The 24,685-nt window shown below is 40.1% G+C and overlaps 6 protein-coding genes across 14 annotated transcripts; 4 read left to right on the top strand and 2 right to left on the bottom strand.

Moving 5' to 3' along the window:
• The first annotated feature begins 381 nt into the window (after positions 1-381).
• On the top strand, positions 382-1,371 carry LOC130699385 (large ribosomal subunit protein bL21m-like). Its single transcript, XM_057521740.1, has 4 exons — positions 382-505; positions 570-767; positions 830-1,150; positions 1,215-1,371. The coding sequence occupies exons 1-4, from the start codon at positions 433-435 to the stop codon at positions 1,316-1,318; spliced, it is 696 nt and encodes a 231-aa protein (XP_057377723.1). The 5' UTR covers positions 382-432; the 3' UTR covers positions 1,319-1,371.
• On the bottom strand, positions 1,158-3,323 carry LOC130699380 (uncharacterized). Its single transcript, XM_057521731.2, has 3 exons — positions 3,019-3,323; positions 2,786-2,852; positions 1,158-2,688 (listed from the first exon to the last, which is right to left on the bottom strand). The coding sequence occupies exons 2-3, from the start codon at positions 2,823-2,825 to the stop codon at positions 1,853-1,855; spliced, it is 876 nt and encodes a 291-aa protein (XP_057377714.1). The 5' UTR covers positions 2,826-2,852; positions 3,019-3,323; the 3' UTR covers positions 1,158-1,852.
• A 250-nt stretch (positions 3,324-3,573) lies between these two features.
• Positions 3,574-5,340, top strand: LOC130699370 (probable phosphoglycerate kinase). The gene is made up of 7 exons (XM_057521720.1): positions 3,574-3,733; positions 3,801-4,004; positions 4,069-4,213; positions 4,273-4,611; positions 4,675-4,931; positions 4,991-5,091; positions 5,152-5,340. The coding sequence occupies exons 1-7, from the start codon at positions 3,672-3,674 to the stop codon at positions 5,289-5,291; spliced, it is 1,248 nt and encodes a 415-aa protein (XP_057377703.1). The 5' UTR covers positions 3,574-3,671; the 3' UTR covers positions 5,292-5,340.
• A 321-nt stretch (positions 5,341-5,661) lies between these two features.
• Positions 5,662-13,963, top strand: LOC130699333 (liprin-alpha-2-like). Of its 5 annotated transcripts, none has more exons than XM_057521669.2 (23): positions 5,662-5,934; positions 6,390-6,669; positions 6,730-6,819; positions 6,886-6,987; positions 7,045-7,209; positions 7,274-7,348; positions 7,412-7,732; positions 7,792-7,911; positions 7,980-8,084; positions 8,143-8,299; positions 8,369-8,490; positions 8,567-9,105; positions 9,172-9,490; positions 9,696-9,758; positions 10,028-10,078; positions 10,142-10,275; positions 10,370-10,402; positions 10,492-10,757; positions 10,813-10,993; positions 11,071-11,265; positions 11,327-11,753; positions 11,815-11,931; positions 11,989-13,963. In XM_057521669.2, the coding sequence occupies exons 2-23, from the start codon at positions 6,502-6,504 to the stop codon at positions 12,100-12,102; spliced, it is 3,864 nt and encodes a 1,287-aa protein (XP_057377652.1). In that variant the 5' UTR covers positions 5,662-5,934; positions 6,390-6,501; the 3' UTR covers positions 12,103-13,963. The 5 variants fall into 5 exon arrangements, with proteins under 5 accessions (XP_057377652.1, XP_059352041.1, XP_059352040.1 ...); XM_059496058.1 differs by having other exon boundaries at positions 5,662-5,918; XM_059496057.1 differs by having other exon boundaries at positions 5,662-5,846.
• A 1,112-nt stretch (positions 13,964-15,075) lies between these two features.
• On the bottom strand, positions 15,076-18,044 carry LOC130699356 (uncharacterized). 2 transcript variants are annotated; one of them, XM_059496113.1, is made up of 11 exons: positions 17,889-18,044; positions 17,514-17,665; positions 17,385-17,445; positions 17,036-17,319; positions 16,745-16,964; positions 16,609-16,620; positions 16,303-16,468; positions 16,150-16,224; positions 15,924-16,063; positions 15,656-15,856; positions 15,076-15,214 (listed from the first exon to the last, which is right to left on the bottom strand). In XM_059496113.1, the coding sequence occupies exons 2-11, from the start codon at positions 17,615-17,617 to the stop codon at positions 15,089-15,091; spliced, it is 1,389 nt and encodes a 462-aa protein (XP_059352096.1). In that variant the 5' UTR covers positions 17,618-17,665; positions 17,889-18,044; the 3' UTR covers positions 15,076-15,088. The 2 variants fall into 2 exon arrangements, with proteins under 2 accessions (XP_059352096.1, XP_059352097.1); XM_059496114.1 differs by lacking the exon at positions 16,609-16,620 and having other exon boundaries at positions 17,889-18,043.
• Positions 18,045-20,279: 2,235 nt separating this feature from the next.
• Positions 20,280-22,519, top strand: LOC130699390 (diuretic hormone class 2-like). 4 transcript variants are annotated; one of them, XM_059496401.1, is made up of 5 exons: positions 20,280-20,432; positions 20,523-20,633; positions 21,100-21,126; positions 21,478-21,573; positions 21,685-22,519. In XM_059496401.1, exons 2-5 carry the CDS (start codon positions 20,551-20,553, stop codon positions 21,848-21,850), a joined length of 372 nt encoding a protein of 123 aa, XP_059352384.1. In that variant the 5' UTR covers positions 20,280-20,432; positions 20,523-20,550; the 3' UTR covers positions 21,851-22,519. The 4 variants fall into 4 exon arrangements, with proteins under 4 accessions (XP_059352384.1, XP_057377727.1, XP_059352383.1 ...); XM_057521744.2 differs by lacking the exon at positions 21,100-21,126 and having other exon boundaries at positions 20,281-20,432; XM_059496400.1 differs by having other exon boundaries at positions 20,357-20,633.
• Positions 22,520-24,685: the final 2,166 nt, after the last annotated feature.

A 24,685-nucleotide genomic window follows, 5' to 3' on the forward strand; every position in this document is an offset into this window, starting at 1 on the left:
TTTGCAAATACCGGTCTCCCATTGCAACCATGTTGTTTTGTTAAAATGAGGAATTTTTATTAAGCAACTGTTTTCAATTAAAGATTTGCTCGTAAACTTCTATTTTATCACGAGTTCATGGGATATCTGCGCCGATAACCAAATAAATGATTGTGAGGTGACCTCAAAGCCGTGGTATGATTTTCAGTCAACCTAACATCAACATTGCGTGGGCATGCGATCACATGATGTACAAAAATTTTTTTAAAAGATGATCAATGCATTGCTATTACTTTAGGGAAATGCTGGTTTCCTATTGTTTTATCAAAATCTTCACCTTTGGATGTTCCTCTAATATGTAGGAAAACCAAGATGTATGAAAACCAAGACGAGTTAGTGATCGTAAACTACACAAAATAAGTATCGGTGGCTGTATAAATCGATACAATAAACATGGCGCTCATGAGAAGTTTGTTGTCAAAATTATCCTTAATACAAATCAGCCCTACATATTTGCGGCCAAATGGTATTTATGCATTATTTGCACCAGGAGTATTTGAATAGTTTTTATCAACATGTTTTTCTATTAGGAATTGTGAACAGCATCGTTTCTTCAAGGTATATCCTACAAGTTGAAAGTACTGAGAAATGTGCAGTTCGCACGTTGCGATCTGCGGCTTTCAATAATTACGAAGGAGTTAAGTTAAATGCTGCACAACAAACTTCAGCACAACCTCAACAGGAAGTGTTAGAAAATCAGCATGATTTGGAGCTTGCAGTCACTAAAGGTGATTCAAAATCTTGTTAAATTCATAAGGTTTAAATGTTAGTAATACAATTCATTTCATAGAAACTATTACAAAAGTCAATAATCAGATAAAATCAGATTCTCATGGAAGGCTTTTTGCCATCATACAATTGGCGGGGAAACAAAGGCGGGTAACAGATGGAGATCTCATTATGATTGAAGGAACTCACCCTACCAAAGTGGGAGATGTTATTCGAGCTGAAAAAGTTCTCCTCCTTGGCTCAAGAGACTTTACCTTGTTAGGTAGACCATTACTTCGTCCTGATTTGGTGAAAGTGGAAGCAACTGTAATTGAAAAGTCTCTCACACACACAAAAACAATATTTAAGAAGAAGAGAAGGAAGAACTACATGAGAATAAATTGTAATTATTTTTAAAAAATTAATCCAAGCTAGTATACACATATACATACAATATATCTTAACAGTTTGCAGGAATCACTTCTCCATCTTGAGAATTAACTGTGTTCGTCTCGAAGGGCTGGTTGATCAACGCCCTGAAGTCGAAGGTGTGGAAGGGAGAATATTTTAAATGTGAATAAAAATATAGCAGAACTGGCTAAAACAATACATGCTAGTAAACAACTCTCCTCTTTAAATCTATAAATTCAAATCCGTCGGCAACGTCCTCTCCAAATAATCCGGATTTTTCATCACCTCCGAAAAGGGAGGGTTATGTGAAATAAGGCGATTGTTTCCGTCGCAGTCGGCAAAACGCTATGAAAAGAAAATACAAACTCAGCGGCTGTTAAACCCCCTGTGTTCTTCAGCTTGATGCTTGACAGTTCAGCAGAAAAATATAATTATAGGGGCGTGGATAAACCCTGCTAAACCTTCCGGAATTATTTTGGAAGTGGGCTGAGGCGATACGGAAGGAGATGACCGTTAGGGATGACCGTCTTTGAAAATCGAGAATGAGGACTGAACATTCTTGTGACTGAACAACGAAAAACAAAACATACTTTTTATTGAGGCCGTACAACATGTTTACGATTCGATAACAAAATAATAATAACTAGCGTCTCATTCTACTATTATAAATGACCAATATTATATATGAAATATTTCAGTTGAGGGGATCTTGTTCGTTTGGCGGTGAATCTGAAAGGGGTGGAGTCGAAAGGCTTGAAACAATGTAGTTTGACTTCGAATTACTCATTCTCTCTGTTTTTGACGGTTCCATAAGAAAGTGAACAGATGTAATGTGACGACAGACATTTGCCGCGTTCCAATGTTGACCATTTGGCCGTTTAAATGCTCGTATCGTCGTGTTACAGCGAAGGCAAACAAATGAATAGATGTTTGTCCGCGTTGGTTGGTTGTATGATTTCGGCCGGTACACTTGGATCCTGTAGTCAACATCGAAAAGGAAGGGCGCCAAACGACCCGAAAGGACTTTACGAGCAATCCATGTTTTCAGAAATTCTACCAATGAGTTCTGCTCTTCCTCTACTGATGCAACCACTTCAGGACTACTTGATAAAGCATTTTTTTTAGTCCCAGTTCGGCTACCAAGTGTAGAGAATTCTGAAAGAAAATGCAGGCCATTGTGGCTTGATTTTTCATCATCCATCGACAATGACTGATCATGTTCTTCGCGTACTTTTTCGTGTTCCGAATCGTTATCATTGTCAGAAAGATGCAACATTTTCACTGCCATTTCAGCTGCAGCAATCAGCAAATGTTTGTGTCCTGGTAAAATGTGGAATTTCATTGTTTGTCGACTGAAGTAATATTTTGCTTCAATTTCAGGGACCCCTATGTCAGCTGCATCCAGACAATCTGTTGCATAATTTTCCAGTTCCCCAATCAATTGGTGGGTTGCTAATTTGGACAGTGATTGGAGGTTATCATATCCACTACATAACAGTAGCTTGATCAAATAATCTGGTAGTTTGAGACCTATGAATTACAACAATGATGTAAGCAATACAAGTCAATCAAATATTATACAATAAATAAATGTAAACCTCAATACAATATAAAATTTACTATGTACCGTGGTTTTCAAAGATATTCCATAGGTGATCAGCTTCCATGGTTATTTTTCTCTCTACGGCAAGTATCTATAATTTGAATAATATGTTTTTAGACCCACTACGATTCCCAAGCTATCCATATCATTATCCAGTAACATGATTTCAGTGAGAATCATAGAACTCTTTTTTCCATTGTCAACTTCAACTACTAGTGAATTTTAACAATTGACTGCCTTAAAGCAAGTCTCTTTACCGGGAACAAAGATCGAAGTGTAATTGGCAAAAGCTGTCCCAGTATCCCTCTTCGGAATCTTAAGCGGTCCACGTTAATGGGCAACTGCTAGAGATGCCGCCATGATGCTTGCATTTGTTTATCAAGTTGTCCCTATGTTAGTAAGTAGATGTAAGACAGATTCTTTTTGCGGCTATGATGCAATCCCTCTAGAAAATAACATACGTTTGAACGATTCTTTCCACAACAGGAAATCATAATCTGAACAAACAAATTTATGTAAAGTACATGTTTTAAAAGTACATGTCAAGGATGACATAAGTTTGAATCGATTACATCTGTGGTGTTACTTTGATTTTGATTGAAAATTGCAAATCAATATTTTCCAGCGTTGCAAACAAGCAAATTTCGCTTTATCAAGGTTTGACATTAATTATTCCATTGTTTTATCAATGACGAAACATAAGGAAATACCAAAAGAACTGCATGTGCGGAAGTCAACCGCGATAAAAAAATTTATAATGAAATGAAAAACTTAGTAAGTCACCTTGTGCTCACCTTGAATCCCCCTTCCATCGTCCGCTAGTCTAAGCCAGACAGTTTGCCGATCTCCGGGTCCCGGTTAATACCATTTCGTCTAGATCCATCTTCTGTTGATAAACTCACTAGTCAAAATGTCGTTGAAGAAAGTAAGCATCGATTCAGTTCCCTTGTCTGGACAGCGTGTTTTGATAAGGTATTAAAAACAATTATTTATATTGTTATTAAGTAAGTCACATTTTATTTTTCACATTTTCTTTCAGAGTGGATTTTAATGTTCCGATGAAAAATGGGGTAATCACGAACACCCAGCGCATTGTTGCAGCTCTCGATACTGTCAAATATGCACTTGAGCAAGGAGCAAAGAGTGTTGTTTTGATGTCTCACCTTGGTCGCCCTGATGGCCATAAAGAAGACAAGTATTCAATGAAACCCGTTGCACCAGTTCTGAAGGAATTGCTGAACAGGCAAGTTATACTGTATTTTTTCCTTTATAGAAAACCCCCAGGTTTAATGAATAATTAAAAATAGGGAAATTATTTTCCTGGAGGATTGTGTTGGAGCTGATGTTGAAGCTGCTTGTGCTGACCCTGCTCAGGGCTCTGTAATTCTTCTTGAAAACCTTCGCTTCCATGTTGAAGAAGAAGGTAAAGGTGTTGATGCTGCTGGCAACAAAGTAGGTTTTCTTTTAAATAGCTGGTGATATCTTAATAATTTAAAATTGATTCATTCCAGATCAAGGCTGCCAAAGAGGACGTTCAAAAGTTCCAAGAGTCTCTTCGTCGCTTGGGGGACGTCTACATCAACGATGCTTTTGGCACTGCTCACCGAGCTCACGCTTCTATGCTAGGAACTGGATTTGATGTGAGAGCATCAGGCTTCCTCTTAAAGAAAGAGTTGGCCTACTTTGCGAAAGCTCTGGATAATCCTGAACGCCCATTCCTTGCTATTCTCGGTGGTGCTAAAGTGGCCGATAAAATTCAACTGATCGGCAATTTGCTTGATAAAGTTAATGAAATGATCATTGGCGGTGGTATGGCGTACACTTTCCTGAAAGTTATCAATGGCATGCAGGTAAAAAAACGCAGGACTAGGTAGGGAAAACATTGTTCATTGCTAAGCTCATTTGTCAAACAGATCGGCGGTTCGTTGTTTGACGAGGAAGGGGCGAAAATTGTCGAAGATTTGGTAGCCAAAGCGAAAAAAAATGGCGTGCAGCTTCATCTCCCGGTTGACTTCTTGTGTGCTGATAAGTTTGCCGAAGACGCTGCTACCCAGGCGGCTAGTGTCGAATCTGGAATTCCTGAAGGTTGGATGGGATTAGATTGTGGACCAAATACAGTTGCCAACTTCGTAGAGCCAATTAAACGTGCTAAAACGATTGTTTGGAATGGGTAAATATTACATAAGCAATATAGTCCTATAATGGTAACAATTAAATGATTTTCTTCAGGCCTGTGGGAGTCTTTGAATTTGAAAAGTTTGCCACCGGTACTAAAGCTGTTATGGATGCAGTTGTTCTTGCAACTCAAAACGGCGCAACAACTATCATTGGTAAATTACATTTTCCTACCGTTTATTGTAATTGATATTGATTCATTCGTCCTTCAAAAGGAGGAGGAGACACAGCTACTTGCGCTGCCAAATGGGGAACTGAAGATAAGGTAAGCCATGTCTCGACTGGAGGTGGAGCATCGCTAGAATTGTTGGAAGGCAAGGTTCTGCCCGGCGTCGCTGCCCTATCTGATGCTTAAAATGGTGTTATTTTTAAATATGTATTTCAAATACAAGCATCAATCGTCATTTCAATTTGCACTGTAGTACCATAGCTGTGTAAAAAGAATATTCTTCGACATTGTGTTTCATTCTGTAATTCAGTTTTGTTTTGCATGAACGTTTCAAATCAAATATAATAAACTTGTTAGTTGAAAAAAGGATGTTCTTCCTCGTTTCTGAGAACTTCTACATTCGATTTCGTCGTAAACACATAATATGAACTCATGACATACACCATTACAATAGAAAACTAGAAATGGTTTTGCCCTATCAAGAAGGGGTAGAATCGCCGGACGCCGGTCGTTCCGTGTTTACGAATAACTACGGATCACGTGACTGTGACGTCATCTGTCAAACATGGCGGACTTGTCGGTGGAGTCTTGGTTTTGACAGCAGTTGTTTTAAACTGGAAAATACTTATTATTTGTTAAGTGCGACATTCGTTTCGATTAAAGTCAAGCCTGTGCTGAAGTGAAAATGATATTTTCCTGATTATCCCGTTTACGTGATTCTGTCGGAGCACATATCGCCTCGTAATGATCTAAACTGTTTTTTCTCTGGTTACCTAGCTTCAATGCCGCACAAAAAACAAACGCTTCTCTTTCGTAATCTGCATGATTCGTATGTGTAACGAAACCATTTTCTGGTAGCTGAATGAAAGTTTATTCAGTATTATGCATATATTAAGTTGAGATATGCAACTAAATATTCTTTTTACATGAAGCTTGGTTACGGGTTGGGTTGTAAATACAATCCCTAGCCAATAGCTTTTTCTACCCTGAAATTGGATTTTGATTTTTTCAGCTGATGTTTTTGTTCCACTAGTTTAATTATTCATATCATGAATCATATAAGATCTTTTTTGAATATCTCTATTTGGTGTTGGCATTAAGTTGCAGGTAAATCTATACGATAGTTGCACTCACAAAAAAGTTAGAAGTTTAAAGAACCAATTTGTATAAGAATTAAAACCTGTTTGAAATAATGGCAAACACATTTGCATTGTGTGTGATGTCATTCATTTTTTACTTAAGAAAATGGTTTTTATGGCATTACTTATTTTGATTATTTTCCAGATTTTTGTGCCGACATCACATCCATAAACACAGCCAACTCTGAAAACATCTTGAATTATTACCGAAGAAGTGCTAAATCAATCCTAAACCAGTACCCATTAGTTTCACTAAAATGTGGAACATGATGTGTGATGTGATGCCTACTATTACGGAAGATGCCAGCCAACTATCACAAAGATCCTCTCAGTTGCTTTCTGGGGAAGAAGGAAACCTAGAACAGCTTATGGTCTCTATGCTAGATGAAAGAGACAGACTGGTAGACTCTTTACGGGATGCTCAGGTATGTTATTAAATGTTTAAATTCTAATGCATTTCATCAATGAAATTCGAACATTGTTAGGACCGTATGGGAGAGCTAGAAGCTCGATTGGCAGACGCGGAAAAAGAACGGGATTGCCTTCAGCGCCAGATGGCCGCGTCTTTACCTCAGGTTAGATTTATTTAAATGAAATGATACAAGAAAGGTTAATTAAAATTTGACACATTCGGCATATAGGAATTGGCATCGTTGACTAAAGAACTTGCCCAGGCTAGAGAACAGCTTCTAGAAAAAGATGAAGAAATCACTGAACTCAAAGCTGAGCGCAACAACACCAGGGTATTTGCCGTCCTTTGGAAATGAAATGACATTACTAAATATTTTATGATCATGTAGCTTTTATTGGAACACCTGGAATGTTTAGTGTCTCGTCATGAACGATCTTTACGCATGACAGTAGTCAAACGACAAGCAGCGAATAGCGCAGGTGTTTCCTCTGAAGTCGAAGTTCTGAAAGCCCTCAAGTCGTTATTTGAGCATCATAAAGCCTTAGACGAAAAGGTAATATAGAACAACTTAAATCGGCGAAATACAGAGCTTTCTAAAACTTGATTATTAATTACAGGTTCGCGAACGATTACGAGTGGCATTAGAACGGACAGCCAGTCTTGAAGAGGAGCTAACATCCACCAAAGAAGAGGTACATTTACAAATGTTTCACAATAATTCATGGTTATTTAAATAGCAATATTTGTTCACATAGTTGCAACATTTAAAAAATGGGTCAATGTCAGTGACACATACCAGCACGGATGGAAGCGGTGGGTCAGTTGGCGAAGGGAACACTAATGAAGTGGCAGGTGCAACAAATGGAACTTCAGAAGTTTCAGCCGAAGCTAGCAAGATGGCCGAATTGCAAACTACGTTAGAGAAGCAAAGTAGTGAATTGACAGTTTTACAACGGCGACTACTAGAGGCCGAGGAAGCTCTTCGTGCCGCTCAGAGGGATGCTCAGCGAAGCCAGGAATTACAAGCCCGACTTCAACGTGATTTGCACGAGAAGAGCGCACAAAATCAAGATCAGGTTAATTCTCCAGCTATTGCCTTAGTTTTACGCTTCGTATAATTTAATGTTCATGTCAGGAGGAACGCATTGCCACTTTAGAGAAGCGATACCTGAATGCCCAGCGCGAATCAACATCTCTTCATGACTTGAACGAAAGGTTGGAGCAAGAGCTGCGTAACAAAGATGCGCAACTTAAGGTATGTTTTTCTCCTTGATCGTGTTTATTGAAACCATCTTCATCTGTTTATTCTTAAATTTGCTATAGTTGCAAGAGGACCGAGTTCGAACCATGGAAGAAAAACTGGAACTGGCCGACCAGAAAGTGACTCAACTGTCAAAGTTACCCGAAGTTCAACACGAACTAACTCAGGTTAGTCACATTTTAGAAATTCGTTTTAAAGTTTTAATACTCATCAATTGTCGCAAAGGTCCAAGAGCGTCACGGTACGGCTGAGGATCGAATTCAAAGACTGGAAAGTCAATTAGAAGAGAAATCAACCGAAGTGGCTAAGTTGCAGCAACGATTGAGAATCAATGAAGAACACAATTCACGTCTCTCAACGACCGTTGATAAGCTGCTGCAAGGTAATCCTTTCTAACATTTTATCATCTCATCGCTCGCTTTATTTTTTTTTCTTACCCAATTATTTTCAGAATCCAACGATCGGTTGCAAGTTCATCTCAAAGAACGCATGTCAGCGTTGGAAGAGAAAAACCATCTAACGCAAGATCTAGATAAGTCAAGAAAATGTCTGGAAGATTCTCTAAAAGAGAAGGTGAGCACTTTCTTTTAGTTGGCTGAATTATTGATGGTTATAACCAAATTGCTAATGACTGTCATTTGTTTTTCAGGCTGAAATTTTGAAAGAACTAAACAAATCACGCTTAGAGATGGATGGTGTTCGTCGCCAACTCCTTCAGCAAGAGATTGCGCTCAATATCCAACAAACAGACGAGTTGACACGATCACTCTCTCCCCACCCAATGGAAACGTCGTTCGTAGATACGCGTTCATTACCTCGTTTACCAAAAGCCCGCAAAGGTGTGCGTGGAATGGATGAAGGTGATCAATGGGGACTCAACAGTGCCCCTTCTCCATCCATGGGCTTAGATTCGGGGAGAAATTGCGATATGGGTGATGTTCGTGTTAGCAGCAGAGCAATGGGAGACGAAGATGATGAAGAAGAACTTGAGGACCAGGATGAAAGAGATAGTCCACAAGAAGGAGGGATGATGGACCCTGGCCATGAATATCATCATCAAGGCTACTTAAATGATCTCGGCGATCTTGCCGACCTGGGAGCAATGCTCTCTCCTTCCAGCCATACGGATGCCCAAACTCTGGCTCTGATGTTACAAGAGCAATTGGACGCCATCAACCAAGAAATTAGGTCTGTAAAATCGACATTGCACTATGTTTTATAAAGATTAATATCTCCATTGTTCTACTCACACAGATTGATACAAGAGGAAAAGGAAAACACGGAAGCTCGAGCGGAAGAACTTGAGTATCGAGTAAGCAGCTTGGACCATTTGGTGGCCAATCACGTCCCTGTGACGAGCAGTGGTCGTTCGACACCGCGAGTAAGCGGTGGAAGTGGTGGAGCTGGTGGAACATCTTCCAATCACAGCCCAGTTGTTCCAGCGAATTCATCTACTGGATACAATAACAATCCGAATACCAGCAGTTCCTCTTCGCCATCAGTGGCCCAGTTAAACGCTGGTAGCAATACCGCAGCTTCACCTCAGCGTGACTACCTTCAGAAGTTTCACACGGTAACGATTTGCCATCATCTCTTTTGCGATTCCCGTTTAGTTTAAATTAAAGACACATCACCCACAATTCATAGATCAAATGAGGCATTGGATTGGTAATATGAATTAGTATTTGGTAGTTCTAAAGTTTCACTCGAAATCTCCCCGTTTGACATAAAAAGAAATGTATTGTTCATTTTGATGATCTGTGACAACCAAACTACAGATCCCCCGCAGCAGAGACATCAACCTGTACGAAACACTGGCTGAGTGGTCATCAGGACAAGCGGTATAATTTCCATCCCTCAAAGCATTCCTTTGAATATAATCAATGCAAGTCCCTTGTTGGATGGTAGCATGCGCCTCCGTTTGCCATTGACAACCTCCTGCGGAAATCCCTAGCAATCGTGTGCCAGCATTGTGTTCTTAAAATCTAACTAAATCGAAACGATTGATCGCCTTTTAATAAGCTAAACGCATGTGTATTGGCTTGACTCACACGAATTCATTTCGTCATTCTATTTTGCTTCACGACATTTTTTGTTTCCATTTTCATAGATGGGATGGGCCTATACTTCAGCGTCGCCGGAGAGTTCTCTGCCCAACACGGTAAGACGATGAATACGGTTCGATTTTTCTTAGCTAAATATTCCCTTTATGTTAATATTACAGCAAGTATCGACACCCTCGTTCCAGTACCCATCTCTCAGTCAGGGTCAACTCAATGAATCTCAGATGGATTCACGTTCACTTCGTCTGGATCGCATTCAACAAGCTCTGGCAATGACTTCTGATGAAATGCGAAGGTATGTTGGTTATAAACGTCTTACGTTTGTGACAGCTGCAATAGTTTTTATAACAACATTATTTTCAAAATTTATTGCTGCTTTGGATAAAAAGCAAACGAGCTAAAGATTACTCGGATCATCTCAGGTGGTTTGAACTTCCCAATTACAGCAGACCTATTCAATCAAACTGAAAAGACAATTGAACTAATATTTCTTAATTTTCTGCTAATTTAGGAGCTCGTTAGGCGAAAGCATCCCTTCGATCAATTCTAGCCAAGATTCACTGGCTCCAGTTGGTCTGTATCAGAGGCCAACAGGCATGCCAAATGCTGCAGAATCTCCATCTGCGTCATCGATTCAACTTCAACAGCAACAACAGCCGCAGAATCAGCGCTCGGAACAACATAAGAAAAAAGGGATCAAATCATCCCTTGGAAAATTTTTCAGCAGCAAGAAGGAAAAAAGTGGCAAAAGCAGCAAAGACAGCCTTTCATCAACCAGTAAGAGAATGTTCGTAAGTGAGGCCATCAGTCTCTAAAAATTTGTATCCACTAGGTGGAGCCATGTCTCCTTTGGCAAGTCGAAGTGATGAAATCAATGCGAGAGATACGATCGCTTCCCTCAGCATGGGATTGAATGTCGATCCTGAATGGGGAATTCCATTATCAGCAACCCCAACTCCTACTGGAACACCTGCCCTGGGTCAGAAAGACTTTGATCGCCGAATCAAGCGCAAGTATGAGACTCTTCATTTTCCTTTTTTTATTTAGTAAAATGGAAGATTAACCCTTTATTTATGTCCCATTATTTCAGACATGAACTGCTGGCGGAAGCCATGAAGGCCGGAACACCGTTCGCACTTTGGAACGGCCCTACAGTTGTGGCTTGGCTAGAATTATGGGTGGGTATGCCACCCTGGTACGTAGCAGCCTGCAGAGCCAATGTCAAATCAGGAGCCATCATGTCGGCACTCTCTGACACGGAAATCCAGCGGGAAATTGGCATTAGGTATATGATAATCAATTTAATATTTAAGATTTATTTTTTTAAAGGCTAAAATTGTTTTTAGCAACCCACTACACCGGTTGAAGCTCCGATTGGCCATCCAGGAGATGGTGACTCTGACGTCGCCATCGGCGCCTCGTACGGCCCGAACCACGCTGGCCTTTGGTGACATGAATCACACATGGGTCGGGCACTATTGGCTTCCGTCCCTCGGTTTGACCCAATACCGATCGGCCTTCATGGAGTCGCTTGTGGATGCTCGTATGTTGGACCACCTGACAAAACGCGAGCTGCGCGGCCAGCTCAAGATGGTTGACGCCTTCCATCGGACCAGCCTTCAATATGGAACGCTGTTGCTAAAACGTCTAAACTATGACCGACGTCTTTTAGAAGAACGAAGACGACAGGCAGATAGTGACAATGAGAGTCGCGACGTTCTCGTTTGGACAAACGAACGAGTCATTCGCTGGGTGGCCTCCATCGGTCTCAAGGTAAAACACTGGAATGAAGGAAAACGAGTTTAGTTGTGATAATCTTGATGAATACGTGCAGGAATTCGCCAATCATTTACTCGAATCTGGAGTACATGGTGCCCTGTTGGCGCTGGATGAAAGTTTTGACAGTAATGCAATGGGATTGGCCTTACAAATTCCAACGCAAAATATCCAGGTAAGCGATGCATTCGCCGTGACAAACCGCAGACGTTTGATTCTTTGATTCGACTAGGCGAGACAAGTAGTGGAGCGCGAGTTCAGCGCTCTTCTGGCCTGCATTACGGAGCGTACCCAGGACGGTTCCGAGTTCATTGCCCAGCAGCACACGTCCACACATTTGGCTTGATAGCAGTACGTGTTCCACTCGTCTTATTAAACAAAACAAAAGTAATTTTCTTCTCCTTTTACTATCCGTCTTATTTCACAGCGGACCTGTCTATATAATTGTAATCTCTGTCCGCCCTTTCATTTCACAGCAAGTCATGCCTCGTTTATCTCTTAAGACCTTCAAAAATTCGCAAATCACAGTGTTTAAAAAAGCCAGATCAGTAAATTTAGGGCCAAAATTTTAAAGTCAAGTATTCACTCTTAAAGAAAAACATAGCCAGTGCAAAAAAAATTTTAAATACTGAGGAAAAAAAATAGAAATTCTACCAGTTTTCCCCCAAAGGGAGTCACTTCCTTCTCCATAGCTCCTCCAATCCATGCTACGTGTACATTGGTCGTGTTTTAGTCTCACTACTTCTTCCCTCCATCCTTTTCATCACCCCTGTGTTAATTATTAATATTCTCTTTAAATGTGTCAAATGATCGTCGTAGGCCCTTATTTCTATTCAGAAACACCTAAAAAAAAAAAAATTAGCTAAGTCTAAAGAAGATCCTCCCGTGGTAAACAAAAATAATAAAAAAAAAGTCTAAAAAGAGAAAAAAAAACACAAAAAAAAAAACGCTAACGTAATGCATGTTTTGTGCGCGATTCAATTCCCGTTTTTCATTTTCAAAAGCATAAAAAAAAAAGGAATGAGGGTATAGGGACTGAAGAAGGGCCTTGTTGGGTAAGAATCCGCTTTGGCGGAGGGGATCAAGATTGTGCAGCTAAGTAGAACGTGTTCCGGATCCGTTGCGTCCCTTCCTTTCTATTCTTAGTATATCCTCCCTTTGTCGCAAAATAGAATGAAGGAATGTCTTCAATGTCGCCACACAATTTTTTTTTCAATGTCCTTTTTCTCTTTTTAATGTAAGGAGTTATTTTTAGTTTCTTTCAAATGAAAGCCAATACTGATTCACGATAGTTGGCGATCGGTGCCATTATTTGCAAAGATTAGCGACATAATCTCGCCCAGTCCCCCCGACATTTTCGTCTTTAATTTGCGTTTTCGAAAATTGAGCAGTAGCTAAAAATTCAGTACGCGTGTAAATAATTGCCCTCCCGTTTTATTATTTTTTTTTTGGTTTGAAACGTGTCACTTTTTTCTTATAACAGAAATAACAATTCACATGATCAAATGTTACCAAAAAAAAAACATGCGACTTTATTCTTAGTAGGGTTTTTGATCGCCTACCAGCGGCCCAGAAAAATGCCCGAAAAACAAAAAACTAGCAGTCGTATTAAAACGGAAAATGACGTGTGTAACAATATTACAGTGCATGAATTTTTTTCAATTAAATGTGCATCACTTGTCAGTCGCAAGCCAGAAAAAAAGTAACGTTGACGCCTCTCGTTTGTGCGTCTAGTTTTTTGGGAGACAGCATGTTGTGTATTACATCCCTTCCCTTCCCCCATACGCATTTGTTTTACTTCCTATTTTGGACAGTCATTGATGTATTTCTTTGCTACTGTTTACTTGGCCGTTTCCCAAAAAATTGTCTTTTTTTTATGATTTTCCAATTATCCGGTCCATAGATTCTCCGCCCCCGCTTCACCTCGCCAAAACATAAGACACACATTTTATGGGGACAAAAAAAAAACAAAAGTCAAGTGACTATGATTTCATTTCTATGTTCAACACACATTTCACTGTCTCCACTTCGTGTTCTTGCATCGTCAGTCTTAAAAAAAAAACATCACCTTTCACACTTCTTATTGGATTTGCTGTGCGTGAACAGATTGGTAGTTTGTCACAATCTGCACGTGTTTTTTCCTCTTCATTGCTATTTCATATCTCAAGAATACGCAAAGAACAACCGATATAATGGGAAGAGATGGAGTTATTGCAACCTTTTTTTTTTTGATCACGCGAAATTTCTTTTGATGAGTACTGTCTCCCTCCAATACCCTTCCCCCCTCCCTCGTGATGTACTGTCCGATAAAGGAAGCGGAACAAAAATATCAGTGTACGATACGTGAAACAAAACCAAAACCAGTTGTTCATTTTTTTTTTTTTTTTTTTCTTCATAATTTTATTATGATGACGATTATTATATATCTTTGTGTTTGTCGGCAACGCTGTAAAAGATATGAAAAAAAAAGAGTTTGTGTTTTGTTCTTTTTGTAGAGAAGTGAAGACAAAGGTCAACTCACTTGTCAGCATACAAGTTTTTAGAAAAGAAAAAAAAAAGCAATCGAGAAATCCAAGAATGAAAGAGACAAGTAGTCAAACAATTTTGATCTAACAAAAGAAAAAAACAAAACACAAGTGAAAACACATATTTGTTGTTGTCCTCTCTTGCACTCAGTTGGGAGGCGAGAGGTCCGATTTGCAAACCACTTTCTCAACGACAATAAATGCAAAAGGAAAAATATGCTGGCCGGGGGAGGAGACACATCGAGTGGGCAGTTTCTTATTTGAAACACGGTTTGTGGCAGTTTCGAAGTTAATACAGTTATAATGGAGGCGCGAAAGATGGGTGTGTCAGAGGAATGAACATTTGTTGTTGCTGTCATTGAAAAAGAAGAAAAAGCGAAATGGTCATCAAGAACAGGATGAAAAATAGAGCGCAGTTAAAGATCACGAGCTTCACAAAGGGACGAACAAGACGTAAAAATGGTCGACGCACATTTTCAATGTCAGTCATGATGCACTCGCATATCAAAAAGCCACGTATTCGCAGGATAAATATCACCCTGGATTGGTTGTGTTTAGAAAACATGACAAATTTTTTTTTTTTTTTGTTCAAAGTATGAGAAAATACTGAATGAATAAGAATACGAGTTGAAGAATTTGCGTTGGCGGGATCATTCCGTGTTTTTGTTTGTTTGTTACGTGTAAAACTGTGTGTGTGTAGAGTGCTGATTGCGGCCGATTGTCGATGCGGTCCGCTCTTTGGTAGGATTTTTTTGTTTTCGTTTCGTTTTCGTACAGTAGTAGCTGATTGTGTGGGCCACGAAGGGGTTAACTATTACCGTCCTCAAGGAGTACCTCCTCGCTGGTCTCTCGGGTGGGGTAGTGTGGCGGCACCGAGCCGGACAGAAACCACTCAGAGCGGGTGCGCATGCGTGCCGTCTGTCTCTCGTGCACCTGCCATGATTCAATGATGTAAGTTGCAAAAAAAAATAAAAAAATTATTAACTTATTGAATAGACAAATTCCGCTTTGAGTTAGTTGTGGACGAGGACAGAGAGAAATTGGACGTAAACACGAATTAAATGGTCAGGATCACCAAAAGCGGAAAAAGAAACGGGTGTCCCTATTTTATTACAAACTGCTTGATTAAAAAAAGAACTACCAACTAGGACGAGACAATTTGATTTAAAAAAAACATGAAAATCTAACTACCAACTAAGGTGAGGGAGTGCGAATGAACGAGACGTTTGAGTGATAAAGGAAAAAACAGTAAGCGAAAAATTATGGCTCGATAGATGAGCAAGTTAAAAAGCTAGCAGTTAGGAGTAGTTCTTCGTCTTCAATCAAAGGGGAGGAACCAGAACCAGGTATAATCAAGCTGTTGTGCCGACGGACCTGAGGTAGAAGAGTGAGCGATTTTGTGGCATCGTTGATGTTGGAGCGGGAACTCCTTCGCTCCTCCAACGGTCGTGAAGACCTGACCACCATGTGCCGGCATTGGCTGTTGCTACTACTCCGACTCCCACTGCTCGAACTGCCGATGCTACTGACGGGCGATTCGGGACAACTCACATCTGTTACGCAATTGGCGCCCATCTATTTTCAAAAGTGGTTTAACAATTTGAACGGGACAACGAGTCATGTAAAAGAAAATAAAACAAACCCGGAAATTCTCGTCGCCTTCCAAACTAACGCTGAGTCTTGCCGATTCCAACATGTCACTGTTGTCGCCGCCACAAGCTTCCGGATAAATGTTTAAGGATTCACTCGTACTGCCATGGTCCTCTGAAGTATGACCTCCACCTGAATATCGGCACAAAGTGAAAGTATTTGAATTTTTTTTTTTCACTTTCCCTTTGTTGACAGCTGATCGTTTATGGAAGGAATACCTATGCTAAAGGCAGGTTTCCAGGTGAGAGCTGCATACTGAAGCCAAGTCATTTCGGCTTCTAGTGAAATGGGACCTATTTTCAAACAATCGAGGAATAAAGCAAAAATAAACATGCTGGCCAATGTGACTAAAGGAGGGATCTAGCAAATACCGGGTAGGGGTAAGGCATTAGGCGGCCGACCAAAGTCCATAATCCAGGCGTCGTCGATTTTCAAACATCGGCCGGTGATCCGCGAGTAGTAGCGATAGTTCTCCGTCCCGAAAAGATTACACGTACCAAAATGATCGATGAGGAACTTCATAATCTTGGTGGCAGCCTAGAGTAGACGTCTTGAATTTAGTAATGAAATTATATCCGCGACAATCGTGCCCAGTCGAGCGAAAGAAGAAAAGACCACCACAGAGGAAATCCGCGCAACGAAGTGAAACCAGAGATGAGAAAGCGAATGAAAATTACCTCAACGTCCTCCTATGGCCACAAGTTAAGGGGAGCGTTGGGGTAATTAGAAATGAAACGTGAACTTTCATAAGCAACATGTGATAGCCGAAACGGTGATGAAATGAGAACAGGTTTGACAGTTGCCTTACAATACCTTGAATCGAATAACGTCATCCATAGTGGCTTGTCTGCCGGCCCCTACACACGTATGGAAAAAAGACGGTGCAACTGATACGCCTAAAGCTTCCGAGCTCATTCCGCTGCTTGGAACGACACTGGCAGACGACGATGACGACGAAAGGGAAACGGCTCGAAAGGTACCGAAAAGCAATACTAGTAGCTGTTGCGTACACCTTGGCAATTCACCAATTATCCTATTGGAATTTTCGAAGCAAAAATTACATTCTATCTCATCCGAATTTGTTTTATCGACAATTCGACTTACCTTCGAACTTGTTCTTGTTTCCACTTCAAATCTGGCGAATCGCCCGGCGATAATAGAACATCAAAGAGTTGCTTCTCAGCCTCAACACCAAACACACCATCCGGCAGTTTACGCAGAAATTTTTTGACGACAGAGGAGATGGTGTGAACGCTAAAATTAGCTATGTTAACCAATCGTCCAGTTTGTAGAAAATGAATCAATTTTTTCATGTTGGCTTGATGTCCGGGAGCTCGAAACACGTCCCGTTTGTTTGGTCCCTCTTTGTTCAGCTTCAGTATTAGGACCTAGAACATTAATGGAACAAAGCATCATTACAGATTCAAGAGTGATGTGCTTGTGTAAACATTACCAGCAAAGGCCCAGGAATGTCTGGTTTACATATTTGATCAAATGGAACTCCAAACTTTACTCTATGTGGAAAAATCGTTGATTGAACGAGACATATAAGTAAAGCACCACCACTTAAATAATCACTCACTTTTCCATCCGGCAAGGGTAAGGGGCTGGTGCATGTGCACAGGATGCTACAGCACTCCCCAAATGAGCAGCTCTCCTTTGCATTCTAACCGCCCAACCACTCATTCCACGGTAAATCTCAGTGTTCTGTGAACCAGTCGCGGCATCCTAAGACTGAATGCAACCAAGAACGAAACAGGGACACAGGCACAAGAAAAGAAAAAAAAACCGTTACGTTCAACCTTTGGAATCAGTTCCCACCGCTTGAAACTGTTTTCTCGCGGGGCTCTTTAATGACTCTGACAGTTAAAAAGCACCGCCCACATATCGGGCAAGGACCGTGCAAACCGCATCGGAACGCCAACAAACTGAACTAAATTGAATGATCGAATGATACCTTTCTTTTAATACATTGAATCCGATGTGGTTAGTAAATCCGAGCATATACACAAATTTGACAGAAAAGAGGCGAGTCAGCTTCGTCTTCAATGGCGTACAGATGTTGCCAGATCTCTGCATCTCATCTATGGAACAGCACACCCTTGGCAAATGATAAAAATTGACAAATTCACATACGACTGTGCATTCTGACAGGTTTCATCTACTAACCGTTCATTTTGTGATTTTGTAACTAGAAAGTTGGCCTAAAACCTTTGACTAAATCAAAACAAAAATACTGAAAAATCCTTGGCGTTGTTGAAACGAACGTCACGAGATTTCATTTGCATAACAGATAGCTTTCCCCTATGAAAGAGAAAGTACACATTCCTCGAAAGGCAATTATACTTCAGAGATTTTAGATAAAATGACAGTTAGTTTTACAGATATTCATCCATATGCAGATTCATGCTAAGGTCGGTATCTAGTCCCTTTTGGCGAAAGAAAGCGATCATTTAATTTTAAATGAAACATAGTAACGAAAACAAATTGAATTGGGTACGTCGCCTCCTTTTTCTGTTGCAGACAGCGTCGTGGTCATGACAGCTAGACCTGTTACTTGATTAAGCTGTCTGTACATCAATCCCAAAAGTCCAAACCAGAAATGGCCCAATGACAAGCAGTAAACTAAAGCCCACAGGCGATTCTAGTACTCAATTCAAAGAGAGAAACAACACGCAATTTCCTCAATTTATTCAACTGGTGATCGGTTTCAACCCTACCGTGGAATCGGGATATATGTGTAGGTGGTGGAAGGACTCCCCAATCCCAGCAGGCTCCACAAGATTGCTACATAAAACTTCACGTAGGTATACGCGCTTTCACGTTGCTTCCCAAAAGGTAGACAAGCACATCAATGTCCGAGTATTCGATCCGTTACGTCCAAGATTAAACTGTAGAGCATGCTGAGGCACCAACTGTGAATGGCTACGTATAAGCCCCAGCCTATCAAAAAGAAGGTCTAGATCCCCTCTTCAATGGACTTCAATCAAAAGAAAAGGACTCAGTTTTTTTTTTTTTCCTATTTTATATTTATTTATGTTCTCTGATCAGATTTAGCAGAACATCGGAAATGTGTTGCATGAGGTTGTGGTCTCCCAGTTTAGGCACAGGGCCAACGTTGCCCACGCGTCGGTTTGATAATCCAATTCGTCTGCTAAGTTCACGTCCGAGCGTCGACGATGTGTTTTGAATGCGAAGAGCAAAGATAAGAAAATATAGCGTACTAGTCATCAATAACATTACTTACTGAGATATATAGCACCTTACAATAGAACAGGTAAAAACTTTGCACATAGATTTACATTTGTATTGGCCAACCCTTCCGTGGGAACTAGAACATTACGCGCATCTACTTTCGTTGATCAACATGAATATTCACGCATTTTGAATGCATAGTTTACTTTTATAGCTGACATAAACAGATCTTTGAAGTCCTCTACAGGATTAGACTATTTATACGCGTGAATAGTTGCCAATTCATCCCGCGGAGCATGAAAAGGTTAGGCGTTCGAAATGATCCCTCAATTATGATCTTCTATTCAGTTTCACTTTTAAATGTTATGATTGCTTCCAAACAAAGGGCAGGTCTATAATGTTTGAACCTCAAAATAACCCAACTCTTATACCTGAATGTGAAATACCGTCAAAACCGAACAACTTTGAACTGGGTGGAGAACTTTCAGAACATCATCATAAAACACAATAGAAAACTTTTCAGAGGGAGCAAGAAATATGAACTTTCCTTTATCCAAATCGTAATTCATGTTCAACAAAGTCCGGTATTGTTCATCGTCATCAGATTAGCTCCATTTCATATTAATTTAGGAATTAACTTATCGCTGTGATCATCAACTCATAGAGTTAATTACACGCCCTACACATACAGGTATTTATTTTAGCTTAAGAATGATTCCTTCTTCTTCGAACAATATTTATGCCTTTGGATCTACAGGACTCTTACGAAGACGGTCGATAAAGATCAAACCTATTTCTTTTTTTTTTTTTTTTTTTTTTTTACTATTTCAACGATCGTTAAACTCTTTAAACGGGGCCAAGAGTCAAATCAGTGATGACGAAGATGTCGCGAGTTTCAGCAAGTTGGATGAAACAGGATGCGTTCATTCGCAATAGGTCGTTTCGTTCCGGAAAGTAGCCCGGAGAACAAGCTTTGCTCAGGATAGGAAATTAACATATTTAGCCGACTTGTCGACAAGTTCGTCCCCTTCCCAATAGTCCGTGTTTCAACTGCTGCACATCTGATCCAACTGAAAACGCGTCTCTTTTGCGCACTACAATGCGTTGACGAGCGTTTTCACGCAGCTCTCTGTCGTCTGACGTCAGCGTAGGCGGGCAACTGCCGCCCCGTTCTTACCCCGGATGCGGACGTCTTCACTCCGGACACCAGTTATAAAAGGCCGGACTTGAGATATCGAAGGGCATAACAGGTTCAGACGAACTCAACAAGGGCAACTCCTCCTGATCTTCCGTTCTCTACCATCACGTACGATTGACGACAAGTGTTTTTTTTTATAGCTTATTTTTCAAAGGGAATTTAGATTCAGTGTCTTCCTGAATAATATTGAAAATTTAGTATTCAAATACTCAACAACAAGAAAAACATGTCTCGCATTATGATGATGCTATTCTTCCTACTGGTGGCCTGCATGGCTTTCATCGCTCCAGGAAACGCAGCACCACCCAGGTAAATAAAAAATCGATTTTCAATCATCTCAATTGGTTTGTTAGAAAATTCTTTCATTTCCTTTCTATGTGTGTAGTCCCTGATTGCAGTACATGAATTTAGTTCCTTTTTTTTTATTCTGTGTAGCAAAATGCACTCGCTTTCAGTGTGGTTCTTAATGGCTATAGAAGAAACATGATCCCAATACGAAAGTTGGGTCAATTGTGAAAAATCCCTTTACCTTCTAATTGTTCCGTATACAGTCTAACAATAACAAATGGCAAACACATCTTTTGGCTCCTAATGATGCGTTTCTGAGAACGAAACTTTGTGTACGTGTCTAGCTGAGCGTAGTGTAGAATACCATCCGTAGGGTAGCATTGATACCTGATATCTTGTGATCATTTATTAAACGGTGCCCTGTAATTTGGAAAAATCATCTCGATTGCGTGTTTGACCTCTTCAAATTACCTGTACCTATTTTCAGGCAAAGCTTTAAGTGGACAAAGTTCTGGTAAGATTTCATCGAGCTCTTCTTTTCAAATCAGTTTCTTCTACGTTTCCTTTGCCATATGATTTAGTCGATCACATATACATTAAGATCAGATGAAACTCAAGGACTCCCCATCTCAATTCTAATTTCAATGCACTAGAAAAAGTGAGGACTTTTTTTTTTTTTTTTAAGTTTGAGGTGCACCAGAGGCTTTTGGGAGCGTGGGGTCCCTTTTTGAAATCACAAATGTCTCATTGATGTTTCATTAAACCGTTTCCAATCAATGTTTTAAATCGGAATTCCCCGTTCAATAATTCTAAAGGTCAGCGCAATTCATTTCTGATTATGTGGTTTTTAAATATTGAAAATCAGGAGACCAATGTTAGTGGACTTGGATGATCCGGACAGCGTTATGGAAGTGATCACTCGACTGGAGCGCAGCTTGTTGCGCAACTCCGATTACGAACAGTAAGTAAAAGCCTTCGGACAAAGAAGCGCCTAGAGCATCCGTGATTAATGAAAATCTGAATTCAAACTGTTTCTTTTTCACTAACCACTTTTCCAACTGTGGTTGTTTAGCCAAAAAAGAGGAGTAGATTTTGGACTAGGTCGTGGCTATTCCGGCTCCCAGGCGGCTAAACACCTAATGGGACTAGCAGCGGCTAATTACGCTATCGGTCCCGGCCGCAAGCGTCGTGACACGACGGAGTCTCCCGTGATCGTCAAGACTGGTGCAATCAACTAGAACGAAAAAGAAAAAGGAAAAACAGCGGACCGTCTCATCAACTCCTCCCCAAACATAAGAAATGCACGCCATGCCCCCCTGTGTTATTAGTCATTCTCAATCGGCTTCCTTTATATATAAGCAGTACTTATAGGCTCTATATATAAATACAACATATTAAACGGTTGATATCACTGGCTAAATGTGGAATGATCTCGCAATTTTTTTTATTCCTTTCTGTTTTCATTGTTCATGTTGAAATGCAATTTACGATTTAAAATCAACAACAAAAAAAAAAGATTATAACGCAGACTAATTTTGCAATGTGTTTATATTATATAGCTTTGCATTGCGCCCTCTTCACGGAAATAAAGAAAAAAACAGATTTATTGTGTAGCAATTGAAAACTTTTTTTTTTTTTTTTTCAATTGCCACTAGTTTTTCTTATAGTTATCAAGACACGCAAACGCAACATACGTTAGAAACACCGATTCTATTTCTCGTTAGTGGTTTCAGTTCATCCATCCGTTGTCCGTTGCACAAAGCGAACACTTGTGGCGTGATTCATGTTATTATATCTTCCAAGAAAAAGAAAGAAATTTGTTTCTCCCTTTCATATTTTCAATGTATACCCCGTTGGTTGTGTGGATCATCGTCACACTAGATGACAATACACGTTCTCCTCCAACACACATTTGTTTTTTTCCCTTCGAATTCATAAATCAAATTCACATCAAAGAAATGTAATAGAGGCAGTCTATAACCATTTTTCCAAGGATACTAGATGGTTACGTCGAATATAACTGACGGACGTACATATCAAACCAACAATAGACTAGCATGCTGTGACGATAGTCATCACTACGCCTCGCAATGGGACGAGAAAGAACATATTCGGTCTGTCGCAGCTGCGTTTTGATTGTTGTATTTGTCTTGACGGTTGTTCCGGCCGATCGCATCCACACGCACTTGTCTAGTGGTGAGGCGACAGAGTTTTGCGGATCCTATCAGCCTTCTTTCTTTTTCATCTTCTTTCTTATGTTTTTATTTGTCCATTTCTTTTCATACGTGTTTCGCGTGGAGTGGGCGTGTAGTATTATAGCCTGTTGTTTATGAAGTACGTACAATAGACTTGCTGTCAGCTATTCTCGATTAATAGCGTGACAACCAATATAGATTTTCAGACAAAATGTTTCTATCTAAGACTCGGCTTTGCTTGCTGAGCTTCCCTGTTTATCTTAGCGAATGCAGACAATAGGAACGAAGCGTCTGTGCAATTTATGGCGTAACCACAATGTTGGTATTATTTTTTTTTTTTACTAGAAATACATACAATATGCGCTAATTAGTTATAGCCATCCGAAATGGAAGCGGTTCTGAACCGGAGCAATAGAATGGATGTATCATAAAGGCTCGTGCGGGGGTGTGAGCATTTAGACAGACAATCTTCTGAAATGAATTTTAGCCATATGTATCGAGAAAACAGAACAGTCCAATATGCTTGAATGGCGTTGATAAAGCAATATAGTACTATTCCTTTGCATCAACATCTGACGTATGCGAGCACAAATGAGCCATTTTCAAAAATAATTTGGTAGACCATCTGTCCATACGAGTAGCAAAGTTGTCCAAAGTCAGTTTCATAATAGGACTATAACTTGAAAGCGTAATATCATCAGACAATCTGTCACAACTAACTAACTCGTAACACAACATAGCGCAATGTTGTGCAGCTCGGTTTACTGTTTCGCTTTCACCATATCGGTACACTGCATCAAACAATATCCCTTTACATCAGTACGTATACATGCTGGCGTTCGGGACCCGTCAAGTCATTCGTGTAAGTATTTGACCTTGCTATATAGTACAGCGATGTTCTTTGATCAATCCTTGTGTATGTGTATTATCTTTTAATGTTATAATCTCGTTTATTTCGGGAAGGGGAGAAAAGTTGGATTGAATTGTCGGCCGCCAGTGACTGTCCTAGAATCCATTAATTAATTGATATCGAATCCAAATGGATTGCTGGCCGTTGTGTAAGCGTTGGACTCTGCTGTATTCTCCTTTACTACATTCTTTTTTTCTATTCTCTTTTTTTTCCTTTTCCCATAAACCCTTCCGTTAGCGTCGTCTTTTTCGGTCCAGCGACAAAGCAAAGTCCGTGATGGATGCGAGTGGTGACATCCGCCATCAGCGAACTGTGTTACTGCGTGTAAGGCGAAGGCGTCACAGCTTTTTTCCTTCTTCTTAGCTCAATCTGATTGAATAGCTTAAACCGGATGACGCATCGCTGGTCCATTCAATTTCATTGTGATGGAAATCCCTTCTTTTTTCCTTTAAAATTTGAATACAAAGCCGATGGAAATGATTACAAGTACGAATCGCCTTGGCGGTTTCTATTTGGCTGCTTGGTTTACTTTATTTTTTAATATTGCATGGATTCACGTACATAAATAAAAAAATCCACAAAAAATTTAAATACGTGTCTTGTAGTAGGCTGGATGAACACTGATTTAAAAAAGACCGGCTCAAGTCGTCCCTTCTACTTTTTCTCGTAAAATAAGAAAAATACATACTGTTATTTGGTCTTTTTCTATAGCTTTAGTCTAGGCTTCCTGAAAGACTATCTTTACGATAAAATTCTAGGATTGCGACTGCCGAAAAATTGAATGCAACTTGAAAGCTTCTGAATAACGGAAGAAGATTTGCGTGAAGCCCTGTGTAAACCAAAGCAACTGGAACGTACTCCAACTGAGGTCAGTAAAGTTTTAAAAATACTTAATACGCTTGGTAGTACAGACTTGTTTACGTGTTATCAAATGGATATTACCTGATGCCAATAACTGAACCTGACAA

This window comes from Daphnia carinata, chromosome 7 (assembly GCF_022539665.2).
Source record: "Daphnia carinata strain CSIRO-1 chromosome 7, CSIRO_AGI_Dcar_HiC_V3, whole genome shotgun sequence".
NCBI classification, from domain to species: Eukaryota; Metazoa; Arthropoda; class Branchiopoda; order Diplostraca; family Daphniidae; genus Daphnia; species Daphnia carinata.